The 24,059-nt window shown below is 41.7% G+C and overlaps 3 protein-coding genes across 9 annotated transcripts in view; all 3 read right to left on the minus strand.

Annotated features, from left to right (window-relative positions):
- The window catches only part of LOC106613783 (RNA polymerase II elongation factor ELL), a 60,970-nt gene extending 50,487 nt beyond the window's left edge, over window positions 1-10,483 (minus strand). The window contains exon 1 of the mRNA XM_014216393.2: window positions 10,292-10,483. Within this exon, the coding sequence (XP_014071868.1) occupies window positions 10,292-10,426 (135 nt within the window). The 5' untranslated portion in view covers window positions 10,427-10,483. The remainder of the gene's footprint in view (window positions 1-10,291) is intronic.
- Window positions 10,484-11,419: 936 nt separating this feature from the next.
- Window positions 11,420-19,217, minus strand: fkbp8 (FKBP prolyl isomerase 8). Of its 6 annotated transcripts, none has more exons than XR_006756917.1 (10): window positions 18,914-19,214; window positions 18,039-18,285; window positions 17,760-17,929; window positions 17,458-17,546; window positions 14,574-14,794; window positions 14,313-14,485; window positions 14,164-14,241; window positions 13,964-14,061; window positions 12,583-12,717; window positions 12,292-12,379 (listed from the first exon to the last, which is right to left on the minus strand). XR_006756917.1 is itself a non-coding variant. In XM_014216394.2 (9 exons), exons 2-9 carry the CDS (start codon window positions 18,283-18,285, stop codon window positions 12,293-12,295), a joined length of 1,200 nt encoding a protein of 399 aa, XP_014071869.1. In that variant the 5' UTR covers window positions 18,914-19,214; the 3' UTR covers window positions 11,420-12,292. The 6 variants fall into 6 exon arrangements, 3 of the variants coding, with proteins under 3 accessions (XP_014071869.1, XP_045543466.1, XP_045543467.1); XR_006756918.1 differs by having other exon boundaries at window positions 13,964-14,081; XM_014216394.2 differs by lacking the exon at window positions 13,964-14,061 and having other exon boundaries at window positions 11,420-12,379.
- A 1,590-nt stretch (window positions 19,218-20,807) lies between these two features.
- LOC106613785 (single stranded DNA binding protein 4) overlaps window positions 20,808-24,059 on the minus strand; it is a 124,013-nt gene continuing 120,761 nt past the window's right edge. For both annotated transcript variants that reach the window (XM_045687512.1, XM_045687513.1), the window contains one exon: window positions 20,808-24,053. In XM_045687512.1, coding sequence (XP_045543468.1) covers window positions 23,892-24,053 — 162 coding nt within the window. In that variant the 3' untranslated portion in view covers window positions 20,808-23,891. The remainder of the gene's footprint in view (window positions 24,054-24,059) is intronic.

Raw genomic sequence — 24,059 nt, forward strand, 5'->3', positions numbered from 1 at the left:
ACCAAACAGGCAAAGCGTCAATACAGGACTAGGATTGAATCCTACTACACCGACTACGACGCTCATTGGATGTGGCAGGGATATTGCAAACTATTACGGACTACAAAGGGAAGCACAGCCGCAAGCTGCCCAGTGACACAAGCTAAATCACTTCTATGCTCACGTCGAGGCAAGTAACACTGAAACATGCATGAGAGCAACAGCTGTTCCGGACAACTGTGATCATGCGCTCCGCAGCCGATGTGAGTAAAACCTTTAACCTGTTGGGGCTAGGGGCAGTATTTTCACGGCTGGATAAAAAAACGTACCCGATTTAATCTGGTTACTAATCCTACCCAGTAACTAGAATATGCATATACTTATTATATATGGATAGAAAACACCCTAAAGTTTCTAAAACTGTTTGAATGGTGTCTGTGAGTATAACAGAACTCATTTGGCAGGCAAAACCCTGAGACAGATTCTGACAGGAAGTGGATACCTGATGTGTTGAATTACCTTTAAGCCTATGCCATTGAAAAACACAGGGGCTGATTAATGTTTTGGCACTTCCTATTGCTTCCACTAGATGTCACCAGCCTTTACAAAGTGTTTTGAGTCTTTTACTGTGAGATCTGACCCGAACAAGAGCCATGGAACGGTGATGGCCGATTAGACTCTGGGCGCGAGTTCATGTTGGGTACCGTCGTTCCAATACGTTTTAAAAGAGAATGCATTCGTCCACCTTGAATATTATTCATGTTCTGGTTAAAAAGGCCCTAATGATTTATGCTATACAACGTTTGACATGTTTGAACGAACGTAAATATATTTTTCCCCTCGTTCATGAAGTGAAGCCGGCGGGCTTAGATCATGTGCTAACAACACAGAGCTTTTTGGACATAAATTATGAGCTTTTTTGAACAAAACTACATTCGTTATGGACCTGGGATTCCTGGAAGTGACATCTGACGAGAATCAAAGGTAATGGATTATTTACATAGTATTTTCGATTTTAGATCTCTCCAACATGGCGGTCAGTCTGTATCGCAAAGCGTATTTTTCTGGGCGCAGTGCTCAGATTATTGCAAAGTGTGATTTCCCAGTAAGGTTATTTTTAAATCTGGTTACTAATCCTACCCAGTAACTAGAATATGCATATACTTATTATATATGGATAGAAAACACTCTAAAGTTTCCAAAACTGTTTGAATGGTGTCTGTGAGTATAACAGAACTCATTTGGCAGGCAAAACCCTGAGACATTTTCTGACAGGAAGTGGATACCTGATGTGTTGTATTGACTTTAAACCTATCCCATTGAAAAACACAGGGGTTTAGGGAATATTTTGGCACTTCCTATTGCTTCCACTAGATGTCACCAGCCTTTACAAAGTGTTTTGAGTCTTCTGAGGGAGATCTGACCGAACAAGAGCCATGGAACGGTGATGTCCCATTAGACACCTGGCGCGCTACTTCATGTTGGGTACCCTCGTTCCAATACGTTATAAAAGGCTATGCATTCGTCCACCTTGAATATTATTCATGTTCTGGTTAAAAAGGCCCTAATGATTTATGCTATACAACGTTTGACATGTTTGAACGAACGGAAATATATTTTTTCCCCTCGTTCATGAGCGAAGTCCGGCTGGCTTACATCATGTGCTAACGAGACGGAGATTTTTGGACATAAATGATGAGCTTTTTTGAACAAAACTACATTCGTTATGGACCTGTGATACCTGGAAGTGACATCTGATGAAGAGAATCAAAGGTAATGGATTATTTACATAGTATTTTCGATTTTAGATCTCCCCAACATGGCGTCTAGTCTGTATCGCAACGCGTATTTTTCTGGGCGCAGTGCTCAGATTATTGCAAAGTGTGATTTCCCAGTAAGGTTATTTTTAAATCTGGCAAGTTGATTGCGTTCAAAAGATGTAAATCTATAATTCTTTAAATGACAATATAATATTTTACCAATGTTTTCTAATTTTAATTATTTAATTTGTGACGCTGACTTGACTGCCGGTTATTGGAGGGAAACGATTTCCTCAACATCAATGCCATAGTAAAACGCTGTTTTTGTATATAAATATGAACTTGATAGAACTAAAAATGCATGCATTGTCTAACATAATGTCCTAGGAGTGTCATCTGATGGAGATTGTAAAAGGTTAGTGCATCATTTTAGCTGGTTTTATGGTTTTGGTGACCCTGTCTTTGACTTGACAAAACATTACACACAACTCTTGTAAATGTACTGTCCTAACATACTCTAAATTTATGCTTTCGCCGTAAAACCTTTTTGAAATCGTAAAACGTGGTTAGATTAAGGAGATGTTTATCTTTCAAATGGTGTAACATAGTTGTATTTTTGAAAAATTTGAATTTTGACATTTATTTGGATTCAAATTTGCCGCTCTTGAAATGCACCTGCTGTTGATGGAGTGCACCACAGGTGGCACGCTAGCGTCCCACCTAGCCCCAAGAGGTTAAGAACAAATTCTTATTTACAATGACGGGCGTACATCGGCCAAACCCGGACGACGCTGGGCCAATTGTGCGCTGCCCTACGGGACTCCCAATCACAGCGGTTGTGATACAGCCTGGAATCAAAAGAGGGTGTCTGTAGTGACAGTGCTTTAGACCGCTGCACCACTCGGGAGTCCTGGAGCACAAGGCATTGTCATCTTAGCTTCCCTCCCTTCTTTGCAGTGTCTGAGCTTTCTCAAGCTGTATCTTACTTTGTCTGTGGCCAGCTGACTACAGGGCTGAGGGAAAACACCCTCTTAATGATGCAGGATTTACCTTTACACCACAGAGTCAGCTTCTAAAACACTGTGCACATTACTCAGAGGGGTCAAAAGGGTATCAATGGCTCCCTCAGATGTAAACGCTGTCGAGCTAGGCCAACCTGTCACTTAAGGCATCGGCATGCTTTAGTTTGGCTAGCAGAAGACACGAACGAGTGTGCTTGCATACTCATTTAAGACGTTTGATTAAAAAACATTTTAAAGTAGATAAACGCAACAAACAGAACCGGCCCTTTTTCAGGACCCTATCTTTCAAAAATAACTCATAAAAATCCAAATAACTTCAGAGCTTCATCTTAAAGGGTTTAAACAATGTTTCCCATGCTTGTTCAATGAACCATAAACAATTAATGAACATGCACCTGTGGAACGGTCGTTAAGACACTAACAGCTTACAGATGGAAGGCAATTAAGGTCACAGTTATGAAACCTTAGGACACTAAAGAGGCCTTTCTACTGACTCTGAAAAACACCAAAAGAGATATGCCCAGGGTCCCTGCTCATCTGTGTGAATGTGCCTTAGGCATGCTGCAAGGAGGCATGGGGACTGCAGATGTGGCCAAGGCAATAAATTGCAATGTCCGTACTGTGAGATGCCTTAGACAGCGCTACAGGGAGACAACACGGAGAGCTGATGGTCCTCGCAGTGGCAGACCACGTGTAACACCTGCACAGGATTAGTACATCTGAACATCACACCTGCGGGACAAGTACAGGATGTCAACAACAACTGCACGAGTTACACCAGGAACGTACAATCCCGCCATCAGTGCTCAGACTGTCCGCAATAGGCTGAGAAAGGCTGGACTGAGGGCTTGTAGGTCTGTTGTAAGGCAGGTCCTCACCAGTCATCACCGGCAACAATGTCACCTATGGGCACAAACCCACCGTCGCTGGACCAGACAAGACTGACAAAAAGTGCTCTTCACTGACGAGTTGCGGTTGTGTCTCACCAGGGGTGATGGTCAGATTCGCGTTCATCGAAGGAATGAGTGTTAGACCGAGGCCTGTACTCTGGATGCCTGATTGATTTGGAGGTGAAGGGTCCGTCGTGGTCTGGGGGGCGGTGTGTCACAGCCGTCATCGGACTGAGCTTGTTGTCATTGCAGGCAATCTCAACGCTGTGCGTTACAGGGAAAGACATCCTCCTCCCTCATGTGGTACCCTTCCTGCAGGCTCATCCTGACATGACGCTCCAGCATGACAATGCCACCAGCCATACTGCTCGTTCTGTGCGTGATTTCCTGCAAGACAGGAATGTCAGTGTTCTGCCATGGCCAGCGAAGAGCTCGGATCTCAATCCCATTGAGCACGTCTGGGACCTGTTGGATTGGAGGGTGAGGGCTAGGGCCACTCCCCCCAGAAATGTCCGGGAACTTGCAGGTGCCTTGGTGGAAGAGTGGGGTAACATCTCACAGCAAGAACTGGCAAATCTGGTGCAGTCCATGAGGAGATGCAGTACTTAATGCAGCTGGTAGCCACACCATATACTGACTTACTTTTGAATTTGACCCCCCCCTCGTTCAGGGACACATTCCATTTCTGTTAGTCACATGTCTATGTAACTTGTTCATTTTATGTCTCAGTTGTTGAATCTTATGCTCATAGAAATATTTACACATGTTAAGTTTGCTGAAAATAAATGCAGTTGACAGTGAGGACATTTCTTTTTTTTGCTGAGTTCAGTAGTGTCTGTCCATTTTGAGACGCTGTAGCCAAAAGAGTCAGAAATAACCTAAGATAAGAAATCTGTCATTAATTGAAGTTTTTGCCAAACTGTCATAACAATGACAAATTATATGCACAAACTCTTCCGAACTGTTTCGTCTGGGAAGCCTTTGTGGTGTAATACCAGTGAATATAGGATGAGGTTTATATTATTACATACTGACATAGCTTAAAAGGATAGTTCACCCAAACTACAAACGACAGCAATCCATGCTTTGGTTTCCCTGGCACCTTCTCCAAAAGCATTTGCCCAAATCCCATATATAGCACAAACCATATTGAAGTCATGACACCGACATTAGCATTTCTCACACATCATGTTCAGACCTAGAAGTGACTGTTGCGACTCAAATGTTAGATAATTTGGACAATGCTAATATCGGTCCCATGATTTGAATGTGAAACAAATGCTAAAACTTTTGCATTTGGAAGAAGAGCAAGGGAAATAAAACCAATGCATTTATTGCTTTCATACCTTGTACATAGACTACTTACAGGATAAGGAAACCAATATGTCATTGTGTAATTTGGGTGAATATCCCTTTAAGGGATTACTCGGCATGTCGGTACAGGAGGACTTGTAGGTGCCTTGCTCAAGGGTACAGACAGATGTTTCACCTAGCGGGCTCTGGGATTCGAACAAGCAACCTTTGGATTAAATGGCCCAACGCTCTTAACCGCTACGAGATACATTTCAAAACTTATTTCCCTCAGCAGTGGACAATGGAGCCTTGGGATGAAAGGCATAAAAAAGTGCCACTATTCATCAACTACAAGGCTGTATCCTCTGAAATCAGCAACAAGCTCAGGCAGGGTAATAAAAGAGAAAAGCTATCCCGCATCGCCACAGATCACAGCAGTCCAATCCCTCCAGTTTAGCTACCGCACATTTCTACCAGCATGTTAAATGTGCAACCAGAGGGAAAACTCTAGACCACCTTTACTCCACACAGACGCGTACAAAGCTCTCTCAGTTTGGCAATTCTGACCATAATTCTGTCCTCCCGATTCCTGCTTACAAGCAAAAATTAAAGCAGGAAGCACCAGAGCGTCGGTCCTTAAAAATAAGTGGTCCGATGAAGCAGATGCTAAGCTACAGGATTGTTTTGCTAGCAGACTGGAATATGTTCTGGGATTCTTCTGTACACCACATCAGTCACTGGGTTCATCAATAAGGGCATCGATGACATCGTCCCCAGTGACTGTACATACATACCCCAACCAGAAGCCATGGATTACAGGCAACATCTGCACTGAGCTAAAAGCTAAAGCTGCCGCTTTCAATGAGCGGGACTCTAACCCATAAGCTTGTAAGAAATCCAGCTATGCGCTCCGACGAACCACCAAACAGGCAAAGCGTCAATACAGGACTAGGATTGAATCCTACTACACCGACTACGACGCTCATTGGATGTGGCAGGGATATTGCAAACTATTACGGACTACAAAGGGAAGCACAGCCGCAAGCTGCCCAGTGACACAAGCTAAATCACTTCTATGCTCACGTCGAGGCAAGTAACACTGAAACATGCATGAGAGCAACAGCTGTTCCGGACAACTGTGATCATGCGCTCCGCAGCCGATGTGAGTAAAACCTTTAACCTGTTGGGGCTAGGGGGCAGTATTTTCACGGCTGGATAAAAAAACGTACCCGATTTAATCTGGTTACTAATCCTACCCAGTAACTAGAATATGCATATACTTATTATATATGGATAGAAAACACCCTAAAGTTTCTAAAACTGTTTGAATGGTGTCTGTGAGTATAACAGAACTCATTTGGCAGGCAAAACCCTGAGACAGATTCTGACAGGAAGTGGATACCTGATGTGTTGAATTACCTTTAAGCCTATGCCATTGAAAAACACAGGGGCTGATTAATGTTTTGGCACTTCCTATTGCTTCCACTAGATGTCACCAGCCTTTACAAAGTGTTTTGAGTCTTTTACTGTGAGATCTGACCGAACAAGAGCCATGGAACGGTGATGGCCGATTAGACTCTGGCGCGCGAGTTCATGTTGGGTACCCTCGTTCCAATACGTTTTAAAAGAGAATGCATTCGTCCACCTTGAATATTATTCATGTTCTGGTTAAAAAAGGCCCTAATGATTTATGCTATACAACGTTTGACATGTTTGAACGAACGTAAATATATTTTTTCCCCTCGTTCATGAAGTGAAGTCCGGCGGGCTTAGATCATGTGCTAACAACACAGAGCTTTTTGGACATAAATTATGAGCTTTTTTGAACAAAACTACATTCGTTATGGACCTGGGATTCCTGGAAGTGACATCTGACGAGAATCAAAGGTAATGGATTATTTACATAGTATTTTCGATTTTAGATCTCTCCAACATGGCGGTCAGTCTGTATCGCAAAGCGTATTTTTCTGGGCGCAGTGCTCAGATTATTGCAAAGTGTGATTTCCCAGTAAGGTTATTTTTAAATCTGGCAAGTCGATTGCGTTCAAGAGATGTAAATCTATAATTCTTTAAATGACAATATAATATTTTACCAATGTTTTCTAATTTTAATTATTTAATTTGTGGTGCTGACTTGACTGCCGGTTATTGAAGGGAAACGATTTCCTGAACATCAACGCCATAGTAAAACGCTGTTTTTGGATATAAATATGAACTTGATAGAACTAAAAATGCATGCATTGTCTAACAATGTCCTAGGAGTGTCATCTGATGGAGATTGTCAAAGGTTAGTGCATCATTTTAGCTGGTTTTATGGTTTTGGTGACACCTGTCTTTGAATTGACAAAACATTACACACAGCTATTGTCAATGTACTCTCCTAACATAATCTAACTTTATGCTTTCGCCGTAAAACCTTTTTGAAATCGGACGACGTGGTTAGATTAAGGAGACGTTTATCTTTCAAAGGGTGTAAGATAGTTGTATGTTTGAAAAATTTGAATTTTGACATTTATTTGGTTTCAAATTTGCCGCTCTTGAAATGCACCTGCTGTTGATAGGGTGCACCACGGGTGGCACGCTAGCGTCCCACATAGCCCCAAGAGGTTAAACAGGTCAGCATTCACAAGGCTGCAGGGCCAGACGGATTACCAGGACGTGTAGTCCGAGTATTTGCTGACCAACTGGCAAGTGTCCTCACTGACATTTCAACCTGTCCCTGACTGAGTCTGAAATAACATGTTTCAAGCAGACCACCATAGTCTCTGTGCCCAAGAACACAAAGGTAACCTGCCTAAATGACTACTGACCCGTAGCACTCACGTCCGTAGGCATGAAGTGCTTTGAAAGGCTGGTCATGGCTCACATCAAACCCCCCCCAAGTTGCATACCACCCCAATCTCTATTACACCCTACACGGCCCTTTCCCACCTGGACAAAGGGAACACCTATGTGAGAATGCTATTCATTGACTACAGCTTAGCGTTCAACACTATAGGGCCCTCAATGCTCATCACTAAGCTAAGGACCCTGGTACTAAACACCTCCCTCTGAAAATGGATCCTGGACTTCCTGACAGGCCATCCCCAGGTGATAGGGGTAGGTAACACATCCGTCACACTGATCCTCAACACAGGGGCCCCTCAGGGGTGCGTGCTCAGTCCCCTTCTGTACTCCCTGTTCATTCGTGACTGCATCGCCAGGCACTACTCAAACACCATCAAGTTTGCCGATGACACAACAGTGGTAGACCTGATCAACAATGATGAGACAGCCTATAGGGAGCAGGTCAGCGACCTGGCCGTGTGGTGCCAGGACAGCAACCTCTTCCTCAACGTGATCAAGACAAAGGAGACGATTGTGGACTGCAGGAGGACCGACCACGCCCCCATTCTCATAGATGGGGCTGTAGTGGAGCAGGTTGAGAGCTTCAAGTTCCTTGGTGTCCACATCACCAACAAACTATCATGGTCAACACACTAAGACAGTCGTGAAGAAGGCACGACAAAGCCTATTTCCCCTCAGGAAACTGAAAAGATTTGACATGGGTCCTCAGATGCTCAAAAGGTTCTACAGCTGCACCATCGAGAGCATCCTGACTGGTTGCATCACTGCCTTGTATGGCAACTGCTCGTATGGCCCAGTACATCACTGGGGGCAAGCTTCCTGCCATCCAGGACCTCCATACCAGGTGGTGTCAGAGGAAAGCCCTAGAATTTGTCAAAGACTCCAGCCACCCTAGTGATAGACTGTTCTCTCTGCTACAGCACAGCAAGCAGTACAGGAGCACCAAGTCTAGGTCCAAAAGGCTCCTAAACAGCTTCTACCCCCAAGCCATAAGACTTCTGAACAGCTAATCAAAGTGCTACCCAGACTAGTTGCATTGTACTCCTAACAATTAAGCCTAGTCTTTAAATTAATGTTTGTTTAGTGGGCATGAAAATGCAATAGAATTATGATACTAATAGGCAATGTGCTTCAAAGACAAGCACAGCAGGATATCATCCATGTTCTTATTACCTACATGAAGGATAGTTAAGTGTTACCAGGGTAGGTAGCTGATGTCAAATATCACTGGCTGTGTTGGGCACTTCCTCTAACCTAAATTAATTTAAAGACAATCATAAAAACACTTGCCATAGTACCTATAAAACTAGTTTGTTATACAGTAACTAGCTTGCATGACCAGGCTTTTCTCAGTCAAATATATACTGAGCCAGCCAGGCAGCTCCCCAAGTAGAATCAAGAAAGGGAGGAGTAGAATTATAAAGGTAGGGAGGGGACCTTTTATATTGCTAACTAACATAACTCTCCAAATCCATGACTGACTATCATCACCACAAGAACATTGTTATTTACTAGCTTTTTAAAAATGGAAATTGCTGTAAATGGGAGAAAGTTAAACTGACATAAAAACTGCAAGATCGAGCAGGCAATTTGGGCTACTGATGTCTAGCCTCCAAGCTCACTTTTCAGGACTGCCAGAAGCAACAGAGCAAAGCAACGTAACCTAAGGATTTAATTGCACTTTACCGTGTGGATTACAATTCATGCATAGCTGGCTAGGTAGCTAGCTGATGACATTGCTCGCCAGAGTTTAGTGTTAACTCAGCAAACTTAGCTAGCTACTAAACTTTGTCAAATGTCATCGATTGGCCAAGTTAGCTGTTCAACACCACTAGCTAACGTTAACTGTTTTTAGCTAACTAGACGGCTAACAGCCACATTGTATATAGTTATAACATTCGCCCCTAACTCCATTACAGACCCCGAATCAAAGGTTTAACAGCAAATCTAGGTAACAAGTTGGTTAGTTAATGTTGGCTAGCTAGCTAACTTTGCTACCTAGCTAGTTCATGTAGTTGACCGTTAACTACTCGATTCGGACTAGTGGTGGTAACGACAAAAACTAGATAGCTGAATTCCTACCTATGCTGACAAGAACACTTGTTATGCGAGTTAGCGAGCCTTGGGGATAAAGCTAGCTAGTGTTATATCTGAAACGCATTGGCAGCTACCAGCCTCGTTTGCCACTACGTTCAGGTTTTTAAAAAAGTTAACTAATCGGTATAAAAAAAAAAAATCTAACTCAGTTACCTAGCATAAAATAACTTACTTTTCTAGTGAGTAATGAGCTACCATCTAACTCATGTAAATAAAATTGTTAAACGTTGGTTAAGTGACTATCGAACCAATTAAGCTTGCTGGCTAGTTCTAGTTGAGCTGGCATGGTTTGGCAGCGAAGTAACGTTACCATATCCACTGTTAGCGACTAGCTCTGTCAGCCACCCAGCAAAATAGAGCCAACGTGTCGTTAAATAACAATGTACTTGAGTTGTTAACTTACCTTGCTGCTTTGATAACCTTCAAATGCTTTCAAGGCGCTGTCAGTGAGTTTTACGTGAAAGACGGAGACATTACTGCCATTGCTCACTCGTCCACAGGACAATCCGTAGCACTGCTCCTCCTTCAACGCCGCCATCTTGCTACCGTTTCCTCCACGCTCATGCACGAACAGCACTGTGTCGTAAACGCACAAACCTATCATTAGCTTTACAATGAATATTCATGTTACGTGCATTGCGTGATGAAGTCACAAGTTAAATTGAAACACGCTAAATAATATATAAACATATCCACGTGACATAAGGTCGACACATTTATAAGGAGGATTAATCATAAACTGTTTATTTACTGCAATATGAGGCATTGAGAATAGAATGTGAATCATGAGACATGTGAAACATGTGAAACATGAGACATGTCTGGTCAGTGGCTACCAGGGTAAAGCCGACACACACCAGAGATCTGCAAGGAAGAGGTAAACACTAGGTCACTGGACTACGTCAACGAGACGTCAATGTCTGACTGAATCCATGAGTTGAGAATGTCCAGTCAATAACACATTGGTACAAAAAAAAAAAAAAAAAAAAATAGGACATGAGAGGAAATGCTCTAGTTTGCTAACTGTAAAGCCAACCAGCAAAATAGATCCCAACTCATTCCACGGAGGGTCGCTCAATTGTACTTGATTGATGAATTAAGGTCACTGATTAGTTAGGAATTCCCCTCACGTGGCTGTATAGCTCTTAATTGGAAACAAATTGAAAGAAAAAGCACTGCCCTCAACGGAATGAATTTGACACCCCTGCTCTAAGCAAATGAGTACCAGTCGTCTGACACAGATACAGTTTATATTGAAAAGGAGCATAGTGTCAAATATAAAATAGACAAATAAGTGTTTTCTACCTCCTGTAGTGCTATAAATCCATTTACTTTCTTTGACAGTAACAAGCACTCATTTGACTTAAGTGTGTAGGTGTGGAGTCTATGTACTGTAATAACAGGAGGTGATGAAGTGCTCCCAACCTGTCAAACAGAGATTGACAGTTGTAAGGGTGACAAGTCAACTTAAAGATTAGATCCCAAAAGGTTGATTATACAAAAAAAAAGAAAAAAAGGGTGTGGCTCATAGTAACAGAATTGACAAACTTTTATTGAAATAAATACAAAATTAACAAATAAAGGAATGTGAGAAACTCAAAACAATGTTTGCAACACTTGACTGTCTTTTTACATATAGTCTGTTGTAGAGAAAACATGATACTTCTCATTTGGTGAGAAGCATCATGACTATAACACATATCATGAATATAACAAAATGATAGAAAATCAAATAGCCGTTTTGTTAAACTGACCTAACCTAAAATTGGATTTAGAAGGTTTACCCTTCAAAGTTTCTCAGAATTATCAAAAGTGAGGTATTCTCCATTGACTTAGTTTCTTCTTTCTGCCATTTAAAAGAATGTGACAGTTTCCATCAACCAAGACTGTGTGGGTCCCAGGGCCAGATAATACAGCATCTAGATTCATCTCATACCCATCATTGGCACTGTCCCAGTAAAAGCAGAATACAAATAAAAAATTATCAGAAATAAAATTGCACAATCATATGCTTTAAAAATATAGGACCATATCACATTCGCTAATTTTAAATAACTTTAACCGATCATTCATAGAATTCTCATTTCAGAGTGCTCAATCAATTTATATTTAGAATCATTACCATATAGCAGAAATTAACAATTTGTCTCTGGAAATAAATGGTGGTAAGTACTTTTCATATACAAATGTTTATTGTATAGTATTTGTCATAATTCTCCCAAGCAGTGATAGAACAGTGTGAGAAACTTATGGACCGTCACACTAAAGGTTGTGGCAGAAATCCATTTCTGTCCCCCTTTTTTTTTTTACCAGTTCCAACAGGCACTGCCAGATGTCCAGTTGCTTTTTGTGGGGTCCCACTTTGGAGGGTGCAGGCAATCACCAGAAAAAGTATTGGTCTTATCTAATTTCTGGCAGCTATGACAACTGACAAGGCGACACCTCCGATGGCTACAGCCGTGGCACCGAACAGCCATTTCCAGCTGACACCCTGGGGACAAAAGAAAACTAAATGTGAGGCTTTATGTTGACTTGGAAGACTATCATCACTTTGACACAAGTTCAAAAGGTAAGACATCCATGTACACCTTCGAAACATACATTTCTGATCCCCAGCTGGGTTCAAATAACATTTTATGCTAGCATCAGTTTGTTGACATGAGCAGGTTAAGCATCATGTGAGGACTGTCTCACCCATGATGACTTGGCCTGGTGTTTCTGCATGTCACCGCTGCCTGGGTTGCCTAGCATCTTCTTGTACATGGCCTGCTCGGCGCCTTTCTGCTCCGAGTGCTTCTTCACCAGCTTGGAGAGTTCTGAGTGGATGGTCTACCCCAGGAGACAGCAAAGTGTGAGAATAAGCTGCAGGCGTACTACTCTACCCCCTTCCCACAATCACATAGCCTGTGTATACAAATACACATTCACTGATGACAACCCATTCCCAATGCCTCATGGCATCATTTATGCACCATAATAGTCAGGTGTTCTGTTAACTGCAGGTGGCTTGATTATTAGGAATTGATGCTACTGTAAAATGAATATTCGTGCCAATACAAATCCAGCCAACAAAAGGGTAGTAAGTTAACAGCGTCGCTGCATGAGCAAGCCCCTTCATATCAAGTCTTAGTCATTCGTCTCAAGGGTTTATGAGTGGGAAATTTAGGACATTTTCACAGTACTGGCAAAAATGTCCATTACAGCTTCCAAGGAGCCACTTAAAGGCACTGTGTTGTGGACAGAGGAGGGTAGAGAGTTTGGGTAAGTCTCTGCTCTTAGGGTTTCATCTCCCAATGCTGCTAAGATTAAATGGGTGCTTCACAATATCAGGTTTCTACAGGGCCCCCCTTAGCATTCCCATGTTCAAATCAGCCGATACTTCTGGTCATGTACACAACAGTAATGTTTGAGGACAGAAATTACATAACTGCTGCAGTTCTTGTCATCTTTCCCGATTTTACAAAAAACTTTTGTATTGAGAAGATAAAGGCATATTTAGTTAATTAAATGAATTCAGACAAGAAAACGATAACATCCATAAAAAATAAAGTAGGGAGTGGACCACAATTTTTGCATCTAAATATGAAATCTTCTAATCTAGACCATTGAGATTCTACTTGTAATGGTTTACTGCTCCTAATCTAAAACACTTCAGCAAAAACACCACCATAAACATTCCCAGGCAGCCACACTTGAGATGGTGTAACCAACTCTGTGGTGCACCCTGCAGCCCAGAATGCAAGAGCTTGTCTAATGCTAATAGAAAATGTCAACATATGAACAACTACCAGCCCAACACACTCATGCACTACATTAGTGTCCAAGAAGATAAAAAACTGTGTGGGACAACTGTACAAGGCATTCTCTCAGAGCATGATTTCACATTGGTGTGGGGGACTGAAAAAATACAGAGGCGGCAGGAGTGAGTGGGGGGGGGGCATGAGTGGTAAGTATTATTAACATGCAGCTGGTCCAAGTAGCAAACGTGCTATGGTTCGCTCTGTCCGATTTCCCTGTGCAGGGAGCAACATGTTTAACCAATGCTTAGATATCACCTGGGCATCGATAAACCAACCTATTTACAGCAACAACACGAAATCAGATCCACCAAAATGATGAGTCTGCAGTCCACCTGGTTTCCTTCATCACCAATATTAGAGAATGTGGCACCACCTGGTGGATGTCAGAAAGAACTGCAAAAACATGTGGTCCTGAGAATTTGTTTTCATTCCACATCTTTCTAAATAATGATTTTGTGAATGTTGAGTGCAGTACCTTGTTGCTTGGTTCCAACTTCAGGGCCATCTTCAAATTCCTTATAGCGTCAGCATATTCTCCTTGCAAGGCCAATACCTACAGAAGTCCATGGTGATGCTTTCAGACATGCACACTCAAATACACACATTCAGTTGTGTGATACCTACCTTCCCTTTGCGGAATAGGGCTTTGATGTTGTCTGGCTGGTGGGCCAGCACTGAAACACAGGACCGTAGTGCTGCTTCGTAGTGATCCAACTTGAGCTGGGCAGCTGCCATGTTGTTTAGACACTTCACCTTAATGTCCATCAGCTCCTCCTCTTCCTCTGGGCTAATGTCCACTGAAACAGCAGTCACACCATCAGTAAATTACAGGCCCATCCAAAAACAGTGCTTTCGCAAATAAAAAAAATCTGTCACCACGGTCACCTTTAGAGCTGGACTCGGTGATCTGCAGGGCGAAGCCATAAGAGTTTACAGCAAAGGCGTAGTCTCCTCTCTGGTAGTAGACGTTCCCCCTCTCCCTCTTCTGCCCAGCCAGGGCGACCCTCTCCTGGGGGGAGAGGAGCTCAAGGTCGGGGGCCTCAGTGGCATCCAGCAGCTGTACCTCCAGGGCCAGATCAGCACTGGGAAGCACCTCAGGGGCAAGGCTGCCAGTGGAGACAGAGGTGCAGGGAGCACACAGAGAGCAAAGTCAGGTCGTGTACTATAAGCAGTGAGCTCAAGACCGCACCATTCCACTCACTGCTCTTTCTAAAAAAGGGAAGAGTGCTGAGGAGTTTAGCTCCCATTAAGAGGAACACAAGTTAACCCTTGTGTTGTCTTAAGTGTAAAACATATATATATATATATTTTTTTTTTTAAATGACCCTCCACTGTTTAACAGAGAAATCCCCCTAAATGATATTTTTTCAACTTGAAATTTGATTACTTTTCCTAGAGTGACCCCAACATTAGAAAAAGTGAAATGTTGCATCTGTTCATATTTACATTAAATCTGTACACCACCAGGGTACAAAGACTGTCTTATGGTCATTTTTCACCCGGCAGTTCTAAAATAATTTACACCACAAAAACACACAATTTAGATTGTGTTAAATCAGTAGCACACAGACAAAACTAAAACGTTCTTGTGCAGGATCTCCCCTCCACATGATTCAAGTTCAGACAAAATTAACATTGTTTACTAATGTGGAATGCAGTCAGAGGCTATAAAGGTGCTGCAGATGACAGTCCCCCCAGTTCTCTCTCTGCAGAAGCCGTTTCAGTGCACAACAGGTCTTAGATCTGATTTTTTCAGATGTCCAGGAGGAACAAGAGAACAATGATTTAGAAGGAGGTATCTGAAGAAGATGGGGAATAATACTACCCAGAGCACGATGCATCATCTTCAGATGAAGAAGAAATACCCAAGCTGAAGAAGAGCAAAATAACATGGTCATTGTTACCATATGACAACCAGGGCAGGATGGCAGCACAAAATGTCATAAGGCTGACCCCAGGGCCCACAAGACATGCAGTTGCCCAGGACATCGCCTCAACATTCTACATGTTCATCACACATCAGCCATCGAAAAAAAGAAACAGCCTGGAGATTACAAATGGAGGGTTCCCGTAAATATGGAGACAACTGGAAAAGGATGGATGAGATTGACCTGCGTGCCTACATAGGGCTGCTAATCTTAAGGGGTGTGTATAGGTCCAGAGGCGAGGCTACATATAGTCTCTGCGATCCAGAGAGTGGAAGGGCGATTTTCCATGCCACTGAAAGTATTTCACACTTTCTCAAGATTTGATAACCGTGAGTCAAGACCTGCAAGACGTGGGAGACAAACTGGCAGCCATAAGAGAGGTTTGGGAGAAGTTGTGGGAGCGTCTGCCATACATCCACAACCCTGGCCCTGAAGTAACAGTGGATGAGCAACTGGTTCCATTTTTATTTTCATATCTGTAATGTAAGTGATTCACTGTTAATTGTATTGCTGTAATATCATTGATTTATGTGATTGTTTTCTGTGACACTGATACTAATCTCTTTTGTCAAAAGGTCGCTGTCCTTTCCAGCAGTATATGCCCAGCAAAGTACACCATCAAGAAATGGGTGGCCTGTGACACAATCCAGCTATGCTTGGAAGATGCGTGATGACAGGAAGCCAGCCATCATCCTGGACTACACCCACAACAAAGGAGGCGTGGACAACCTGGACAAGGTGATTGGAACTTATAGCTGCAGGAGGATGACGAGAGGCCAGCAGGCAATCTTCCATAACATCATTGATGTGTCCTCATACAATGCCTTCGTGATATGGAACAAGATCAACCCTACCTGGATGCCTAACAAGCAGAACAAGAGGGTGTTGTTCTTGGAGCAGCTGGGAAAGACACTTGTAACCCCACACATTCAAAGAAGGGAGCGCCTCCCTCGCACAGCAGCGCTTGTGAAAGCTGTTCAGGGGGCTGAATATTGTCCTGATCCACCTGAGGCTGCAGCAGGCATGATGAGGAGATGCCAATTCTGCCCCCCAAAGAAGGACTGTAAAACAAATACTATGTGCTGCACATGTGACAAATACATCTGCAAAGTCCATGTACACACACTTGCATACTGTCCTACATGTGCTAATTAGAGTTGATTGATTTATGTATCTATTAGCTTATTTATTGTTTATACACCTTGTAGGTGGGGGCAATGGTTCCAAAAATGGGATAAGACTAGTATTTTGTAGTTGAATTCCTCATTGTACAGTATATAAGAATATCATTATGTTGCCAAAAAAGTTCAAGACTTATTATTTCCCTTAAATAAAATGCATTCAAAACTACTTTCTGCACAGTTCTGATACTTTCTTAGGCTATAAAAGTGCCATCTCTTGCAAAAAAAGTGTTTACACCTATGCAGTACCTATAGCAATAATAAAAAAAAAAACTCTTATTACAGGTGTGTTGTAATAAAAACGAGTGGTGTCCACTGATTAAATGCAGTCTTACTGCATTGTGAAAGGGAAAACCCAGATATTCACAAAGTTCGTGATGAATGACAGGTTGTTTCTTCATGCAAAATAGATTTGGGGTTTAAAATTCAATTAAGCTGCTTTATTTTAGGGGTTTAGTGAAGGCGGGTCATTTTTTTGTCCCTCAGGACAAGGGGAGTATACAGAATGTTAAGACTACACAAGGGTTAATGATATCTACTCTGATGTCATGAAGCATAGCAAGCATTTCAGTTATCTCAGAATAGATGACTTGTTTGGGTAACAACGAGACATGCCAGTGAAACCACAAAGAACCAGCAAGATTAAGAAACCCTCCATACCTCCCCAGGGCACCATACGCATATTTAGCGTCGGCTTGGACGAGGGCCTTCTCCCCCATTTCCATGAGCTGCACTGTAAGATCCAGAGCCTGCGAGAAAGCACACCAGAGTTAAAGCCTGATAGTTATACTTCTCATCTTAAATCAAAGATCAAAATTGGAGGCATTGCTGGTGGATAAAAATCAACACTGAACTTGAAACATACATTTGTTCCATTTACATTTCTCGTATCTACTCACGTCACTGCATTGTATAGAATCAGATCAGATTTGCCTTCACTTAAAAGACTAAGTAGAATGTACCTGGATGACATCACCATCTCCCAGAGTGAAAGACAGCTCAGGTTGCTCTTCTATAAGAGTCCCATCAGCCAGTGAAGTCTTCAGGTGAATCACGACATTCTGGCCTTTTGTGGGCCTGCTGTCTGGCCCATTCCCTGCCCGCAGAACTTTCTTCCTTAGCTGGCCATTACCTGCAAATAGATAAGTGAGAATAAGCTTAACCAAATAGTGATGACTGTCAATAAGTGATCATTGTCCTTTTTCTTTGACCTATAGTAAATATAAGGGTCATTTTGTTACCTAGTATATCCATCCACTCATCTACTAGAGATGAAGGGCTAGCATCTTGGTCCTCTGCAGGCTCTTTTTTAGTCTTCTTCCCACCCCCAGCATCTTCCAAAGGAGGAGGGTCATCATCAATTTCATCATCATCCAACATATCAAAGTCTTCCCCACTGTCCAGCAGCAAGGCTTTCCCTGACTTCTTCCCTGTAAGAATCATCTCTGGGTTATCACCTGCAGCAGTCACCTCCTCTTTGTCAGTCATCTGTTGAAATGTCAATGTGATTTAGAAATACAGCAGAGAAAAGACATGCATGTTTTGATAAACAGCATAAACTGTGCCTTTCAAATAAAGGGGTGTTATTGGCCATACACACTGGAATTATACAGTGCATCTTGTTTAGAAAGAATGGATTGCTGTGGTTTGACAAGATTCATCTATGATTCTGGGTCTGGTAACGTTAGCTAGTTACCATAACAGTGAAGACGCATTGCGTTTCTTAGAGAGAAACGTTAGAAAACAGCCAGTTAGCTAGCTTGCTACAGTAGCTAGTTAAGTTAGTTGGCAATAAATGTAGCTAGCTGGCACTGTGCATAACTATAGCCAATTACTAGTAGTTATCTAGCACATTTCATAAGCAAGATAACATTAGCTATATAGCTAACTGTTCAAATTAAACTAGTATCAGTTATTTTAAATAATTTTGGTGATAAGAATGTTCAGGATTTCAGTGAGTGTTTCGAGAACTTTGAGAAGTTTGTTGTTGTGAGTTAGCTAGCGACCAAGCTTGCCTGCTAGAAGGCTAGCTAGTTAGTTGCTATCTTATACAAAATTACCCCTCTGTAATTGTCCTTCATGTTTATTTTAACGATGCTACAGTGAGTACCCTTACCTTATGATATGTTTGATAAAAAGAGAGAATGTCTGATCGAAGAAGAGTTTGTGATGATAGCTAGCTTTGTTTGATGCTTCTGTCATGCGATGGCAGACTCTTCCTGAGTTCACCTTGGGCCGACACCAAAAACCGAATTTAGCAGGCGTAGAAAGACTTGGCCTGACATCGTTCCTTTATTTCTATTGGCTCATTTGCTGTAAGCGATCACGCGATTGGTAGATCCAGATGAAACAGATTAATTGGCTGTTCAAACCAATGATCTAAACCCTGGATTGCTGACGCTCTGCATTGGCAAATGAGAGGCTTTGAAGCCTCCAGTCACCATATCGAACCCCACAGTGGAGCTGTCATACTACCCGTAAAACCTAGCGTTCAAACAGGGAAATAGTTCCATTCATTTTTCCCATAAGGGATTTTAGAAACACTTCAATTAAGGGTTGTGTTTCACGTAGGCTTACCCTGGTTTTGATAACCATGTAAATCGCTTCCGGACAAGGTGACTTTTATCAATATATTTGGCTCTATATAATCTGATTCTAAAATGCTAATTAGCGTCAAAGTAGACATCATGCAAAACTACAAATCCATGCAAGCTCCTGCACGCCAAGACACCTTTGCTAACAGGTATTGAATTGTGTCAATTAAAAACTTGCACAAGACTGTTCACAGAATTGTCCATTTAAAGAAATTGTGCTAATTTATTCATTACTATGTTTAGCTAGCATTAGATAGTTAATCCAGAGTTTTTACCTTTACCTCGATTCAGCAGTCTCATCATGGCATTTGTAGTTCTTTATGATAGCCTTGTCAGCTCGGGGATTACAGCCAGCAACCTTTCATTTACTGGCCCAACACGCTAACCACTGGGGGGGGGGGGGGGTTAAATACAGGTGAATATATTGATAAAAGTTACCTTGTCCTAGAGAGATTTACAGTCATCAAAACTTCACAACAGGTTAAGCCAACACGAAGAAGCAGTCCTCCATAGGAATGAATGGAATTCAACAGTATTTTAAATAAATGTTTCAAGGACAAAATGACATGTATTTAGTAATGTTTGGTGTAGTGAGGACAATAACATTCGTATTTAAGTAACATTTTATATTTGTTTTATTTTATATTTTTGTTTAGCACACATTATATGATTTAAAAGTATGCACAAAGGTGTCTGTAATAGAATACATGTGGCAAAAACAAAGGTAGACATTAATAAATGCATTTATAAACTGGGTGGTTTGAGCCGAGTGCCGATTGGCTGAGAGCCGTGGTATATCAGACTGTATACCACGGGTATGACAAAACATTTTTTACTGCTCTAATTACATTGGTAACCAGTTTATCATAGCAATAAGGCACCTCGGGGGTTGTGATATATGGCCAATATACCACAGCTAAGAGTTGTGTCCAGGCACTCGGCATTGCGTCATGCATAAGAACAGCCCTTAACTGTGGTATATTGGCCATATACCAGACCTCCTCAGGTCTTATTGCTTATAGCTTCCCAAAATGTTTTACAATTGTGGGGGAGTGCCAAGATGGAGGCGCGGCTGCTTCAAAACAGCACCCAGGTAGTCATCTAGTGTATATATAATTGGTTCAAAAAAATTATTGAATGAATTTATAGGGTTGCCAATAACATTGAAATAGGTTCAAACCACACATTTACAATTTAGTAAATTATTATTACTGTCTTACAGGGGGTATAAGATACTTTGGGAGATTAATCCCTTTTTATTCTCTTAATGGCTACATTATTCTCAAATGAGCTGTCATATTTTACGATTGCTTGCAAAAGTTTGAAAAGCATCAGGCTGTGTGAAGTGTCAATTAATAAAATAAATACACACTGATGATCAGATGTGCACAGAAAAAAAGACTCGAACAAACGAGGAAAAATCAAATTACATTTATTATTGATGCAGTTTCTTTTTTGATAAGCAAATTATCCGTTTTTCTTTCAGTCTAAAGAAACTTTACAATATAAAGAAACATACAAAGGACATATTTATTACCTACACAAGACACCTAACTCCCTAAGACAAGATCTGAACTATCCTACCATGAAATACAAAGCAAACCCAAGGGACAGACTGCTTCATATAGAATACTGCCATGTCATCAGAAAGGACAATGAACGGTACAGGAGAATATTTATATCCCCTCCCCTTGACCCCTGCCCCACACAACCATCCCATCACCCGCAAATCTTCCTAATGTTACAGTATTATACATCACAATAGAAGTACAGAGATGGCCAACATTTGTTATACACAGAGGACTGAGAGAGGATCAGTGAGAATCAATATATACAACGCTATTTCATCAGGAGTGAATAGCAAGGACACAGTTTTTCCGCATAAGCATTACTTTTGATCTGTTCTTTAATTTAAAATGACATTAAGTATGTTTTCCTTTCTAAAGTTCTTAAATTGTTAAAAATCCTTCATATTAAAAACTGTAATAATAGGTGGTCACATGTTTTACTGAGACGATGGCATTTGAGTAGGCAATAACCATTCTTAGAAACCATTTGAGATTATTTATATTGGTAATAGAAGACAAGGACAGAGTGAGGACGCTCCAATTGCAAGAATAAACAGCATCATTGACATCATACATCCCCTTCACCGCCCTCTCTGTCCTTACAAGATAATCAAACGACGCATCAAACCCAGCTAAATGGATGACAGTTTATTTTCACATATGTATCCCGACCAGAAATAAGTGTTTAGGGTGCAGTTACTGTATGTTCATGCATATTTCATTTTTACCACAATTTTGTTATGGCCAATCAAATGTCCAGCACATCGTCTCTTTATTATGAAAACATGGACAGTTCATTTATAATTTACTTTCAGCTGTATTCATTGGTAGTGACTGACATATCAAAACATGTCAATGATATCAAAATGCATTATACAGTATTTACAAAAAGGAAATTAAAGGAAAGGGGGGCTCAACAGTGTGAGGATGGGGCTGTAGGGGGGCGGGTGGGGGACAGAGGGCTGTGTGCCAGTCAGTCTGCTAGAGGAACGCTGGAGCTAGTCGTTCCTCAAAACAACTTACCCAGAAGATGTCCCTGTTCAGCTCTGAATCTGTGTAGCTCTGAATCCAAGCTACTCCATAAAAGTATCTGCCAACACTATAGCAAGGTCACTGGCAAAATACCAAATCACAGACAGGGGCCAGAATGATATTAAATAAGAACAGAAATATGTAGCTTGTTGAAAAATGACTTTTTGAAATAAACGTTATCTGCCGCTTAACTGTTCAAAGAAGCACAAAACATAAGAAAATCACATGAAAGTTTGAGGAACAGCCTTGGGTCAATTCATTCCTTAGGTGTACATTTTCTATGGCCTTTTTTGCACACAATTTCTTGAATAGACTTCATAGAAATTCAAAACTAAATAAAACAAAAAACTAAAATAATAGACACAGTTTGACTCACAATTCAGTCCAACCAGGTGGAATTCTCTAATTTCTCAAAGTACATATTCAAGTGTGAGTAGGTGGACTAAAAGCTACTCGGTTCTATAGAGCACTCCTTTCTTGTAGCGGGGAGAGTGAATTAAGCCACACCGTGCAGTCACTCCAGTCATTTCACACTCCCATCACCAGTGGTGCTACAGCCACCCCATACCCAGGATCTAGCAGCCCGTGGACAGGCCCAGACCCACAGAGGGGACAGGTGGATGGGAGCTCTGTGGAGTTGGCCCCTCTCTAAACTATGGTTGCATGTGAGAGGGGTCAGACACCGGATCATAAGGATCTGTGAGGTCAACCCTAACTGGAAGGAAGCAGATAGAGGTTTGTACACCAACAACAACGACGTGGAAACCGATAGCAAGTGGCCTGTATGACATAATCAGTAAATAAAGATTGAGCCTCGAGATTGTATGCAGGGTAACAGTCAAAGCAATGCAGGAGGAGAAGGATCCACTTTCAGGATTCACAGACAAGTTGTATATCAAAACAACAAATAAACAAGCACAATACAAGCTAAATATGTTGTATTTACAGGCAAGAGCAAATCCATAGAAGAACATAGAGGGTCTGTAAAACCCTTTCTGTCTTTACTGAATTGGAAGGACACAGGTTGCAAGACAGAATAATACATGTTCAAAGCCACCTGAACTGAAAGTAGAATTAGCAATTGTCCAAATTACATTTGATCAGTCCATCTTTGCACAGTAATGCAACAAGCCTGAACAAACACTTATATACACTGACTCAACATTTTGGGAGGGGTACGTGTGACCAGACATGTAGAAGACTGACAGACTAGAGTACCAAAGGATTAAGAAGTTTCTGATATCGCCTCCATTTTCACATTGACGTTTTGGGGAACTCCAGTGCTAACATGGATGGGAGTCTTAGGAAGGATCATTCCTAGATGAGTGATTTCAAGCAGGTGAAGAGCTATTCTTGTACTCCTATCACACTCTGCTTGAGTGTTTACATTTTGGTGCCATGGTTTTCTGGTAGTAAAGACATTGGCTACAAGTTCTGCGAAGAACAGAACAGAGGTATGCGTAGGGCGTTGAGACAAAAAAAACAAACAAGAAACATCAAATACCTAAAATCATGTAAACAGAAGTGTCATTGTGCATTTTTTGAGTGTGTGCTTATTCTGTTGTCGATGTTGTTGAGATACAATGTGCCCTTAACAGGAAATGATAACTACATCATAACAATATCAATTATGAAAATGATATCATTATTATTAATAAAATACAAACATAATAAACTGTTCTTGCCCTAATGCATCACCAGTTAAGCTTTTCATTTCAAAACAAGGACACATTAACTGAATGAAGGTGAGCCTCAAACCTCGCAACTGCTGCATGCAAAAACAACATTTGAACAAACAAATAATAACATGATAAAGTAGAGTGGAGCCACCAGCCTTGATGCTGAGAGAACTGTTGCTGAGGAAGGTTCCTGCAGACAAGACAGCCAGAGTCCCCCACTCTCACTGTCCTGGGCCTGTGAGGAAACCAGGCGGACAGGGAGAGTCACTGAGCTGGCTCTTCCTGTGGCTCTGAGACTGTTTCCTGCTCAGAAGCCCCACTTTGCACACACTGGGATGGGTGATCTTGATGGGAGTCCTGCACTCCAGTGACATCCCGGGGGGCTGAAA

The sequence above is a fragment of the Salmo salar genome, chromosome ssa10 (genome assembly GCF_905237065.1).
Source record: "Salmo salar chromosome ssa10, Ssal_v3.1, whole genome shotgun sequence".
Taxonomy (NCBI): domain Eukaryota; kingdom Metazoa; phylum Chordata; class Actinopteri; order Salmoniformes; family Salmonidae; genus Salmo; species Salmo salar.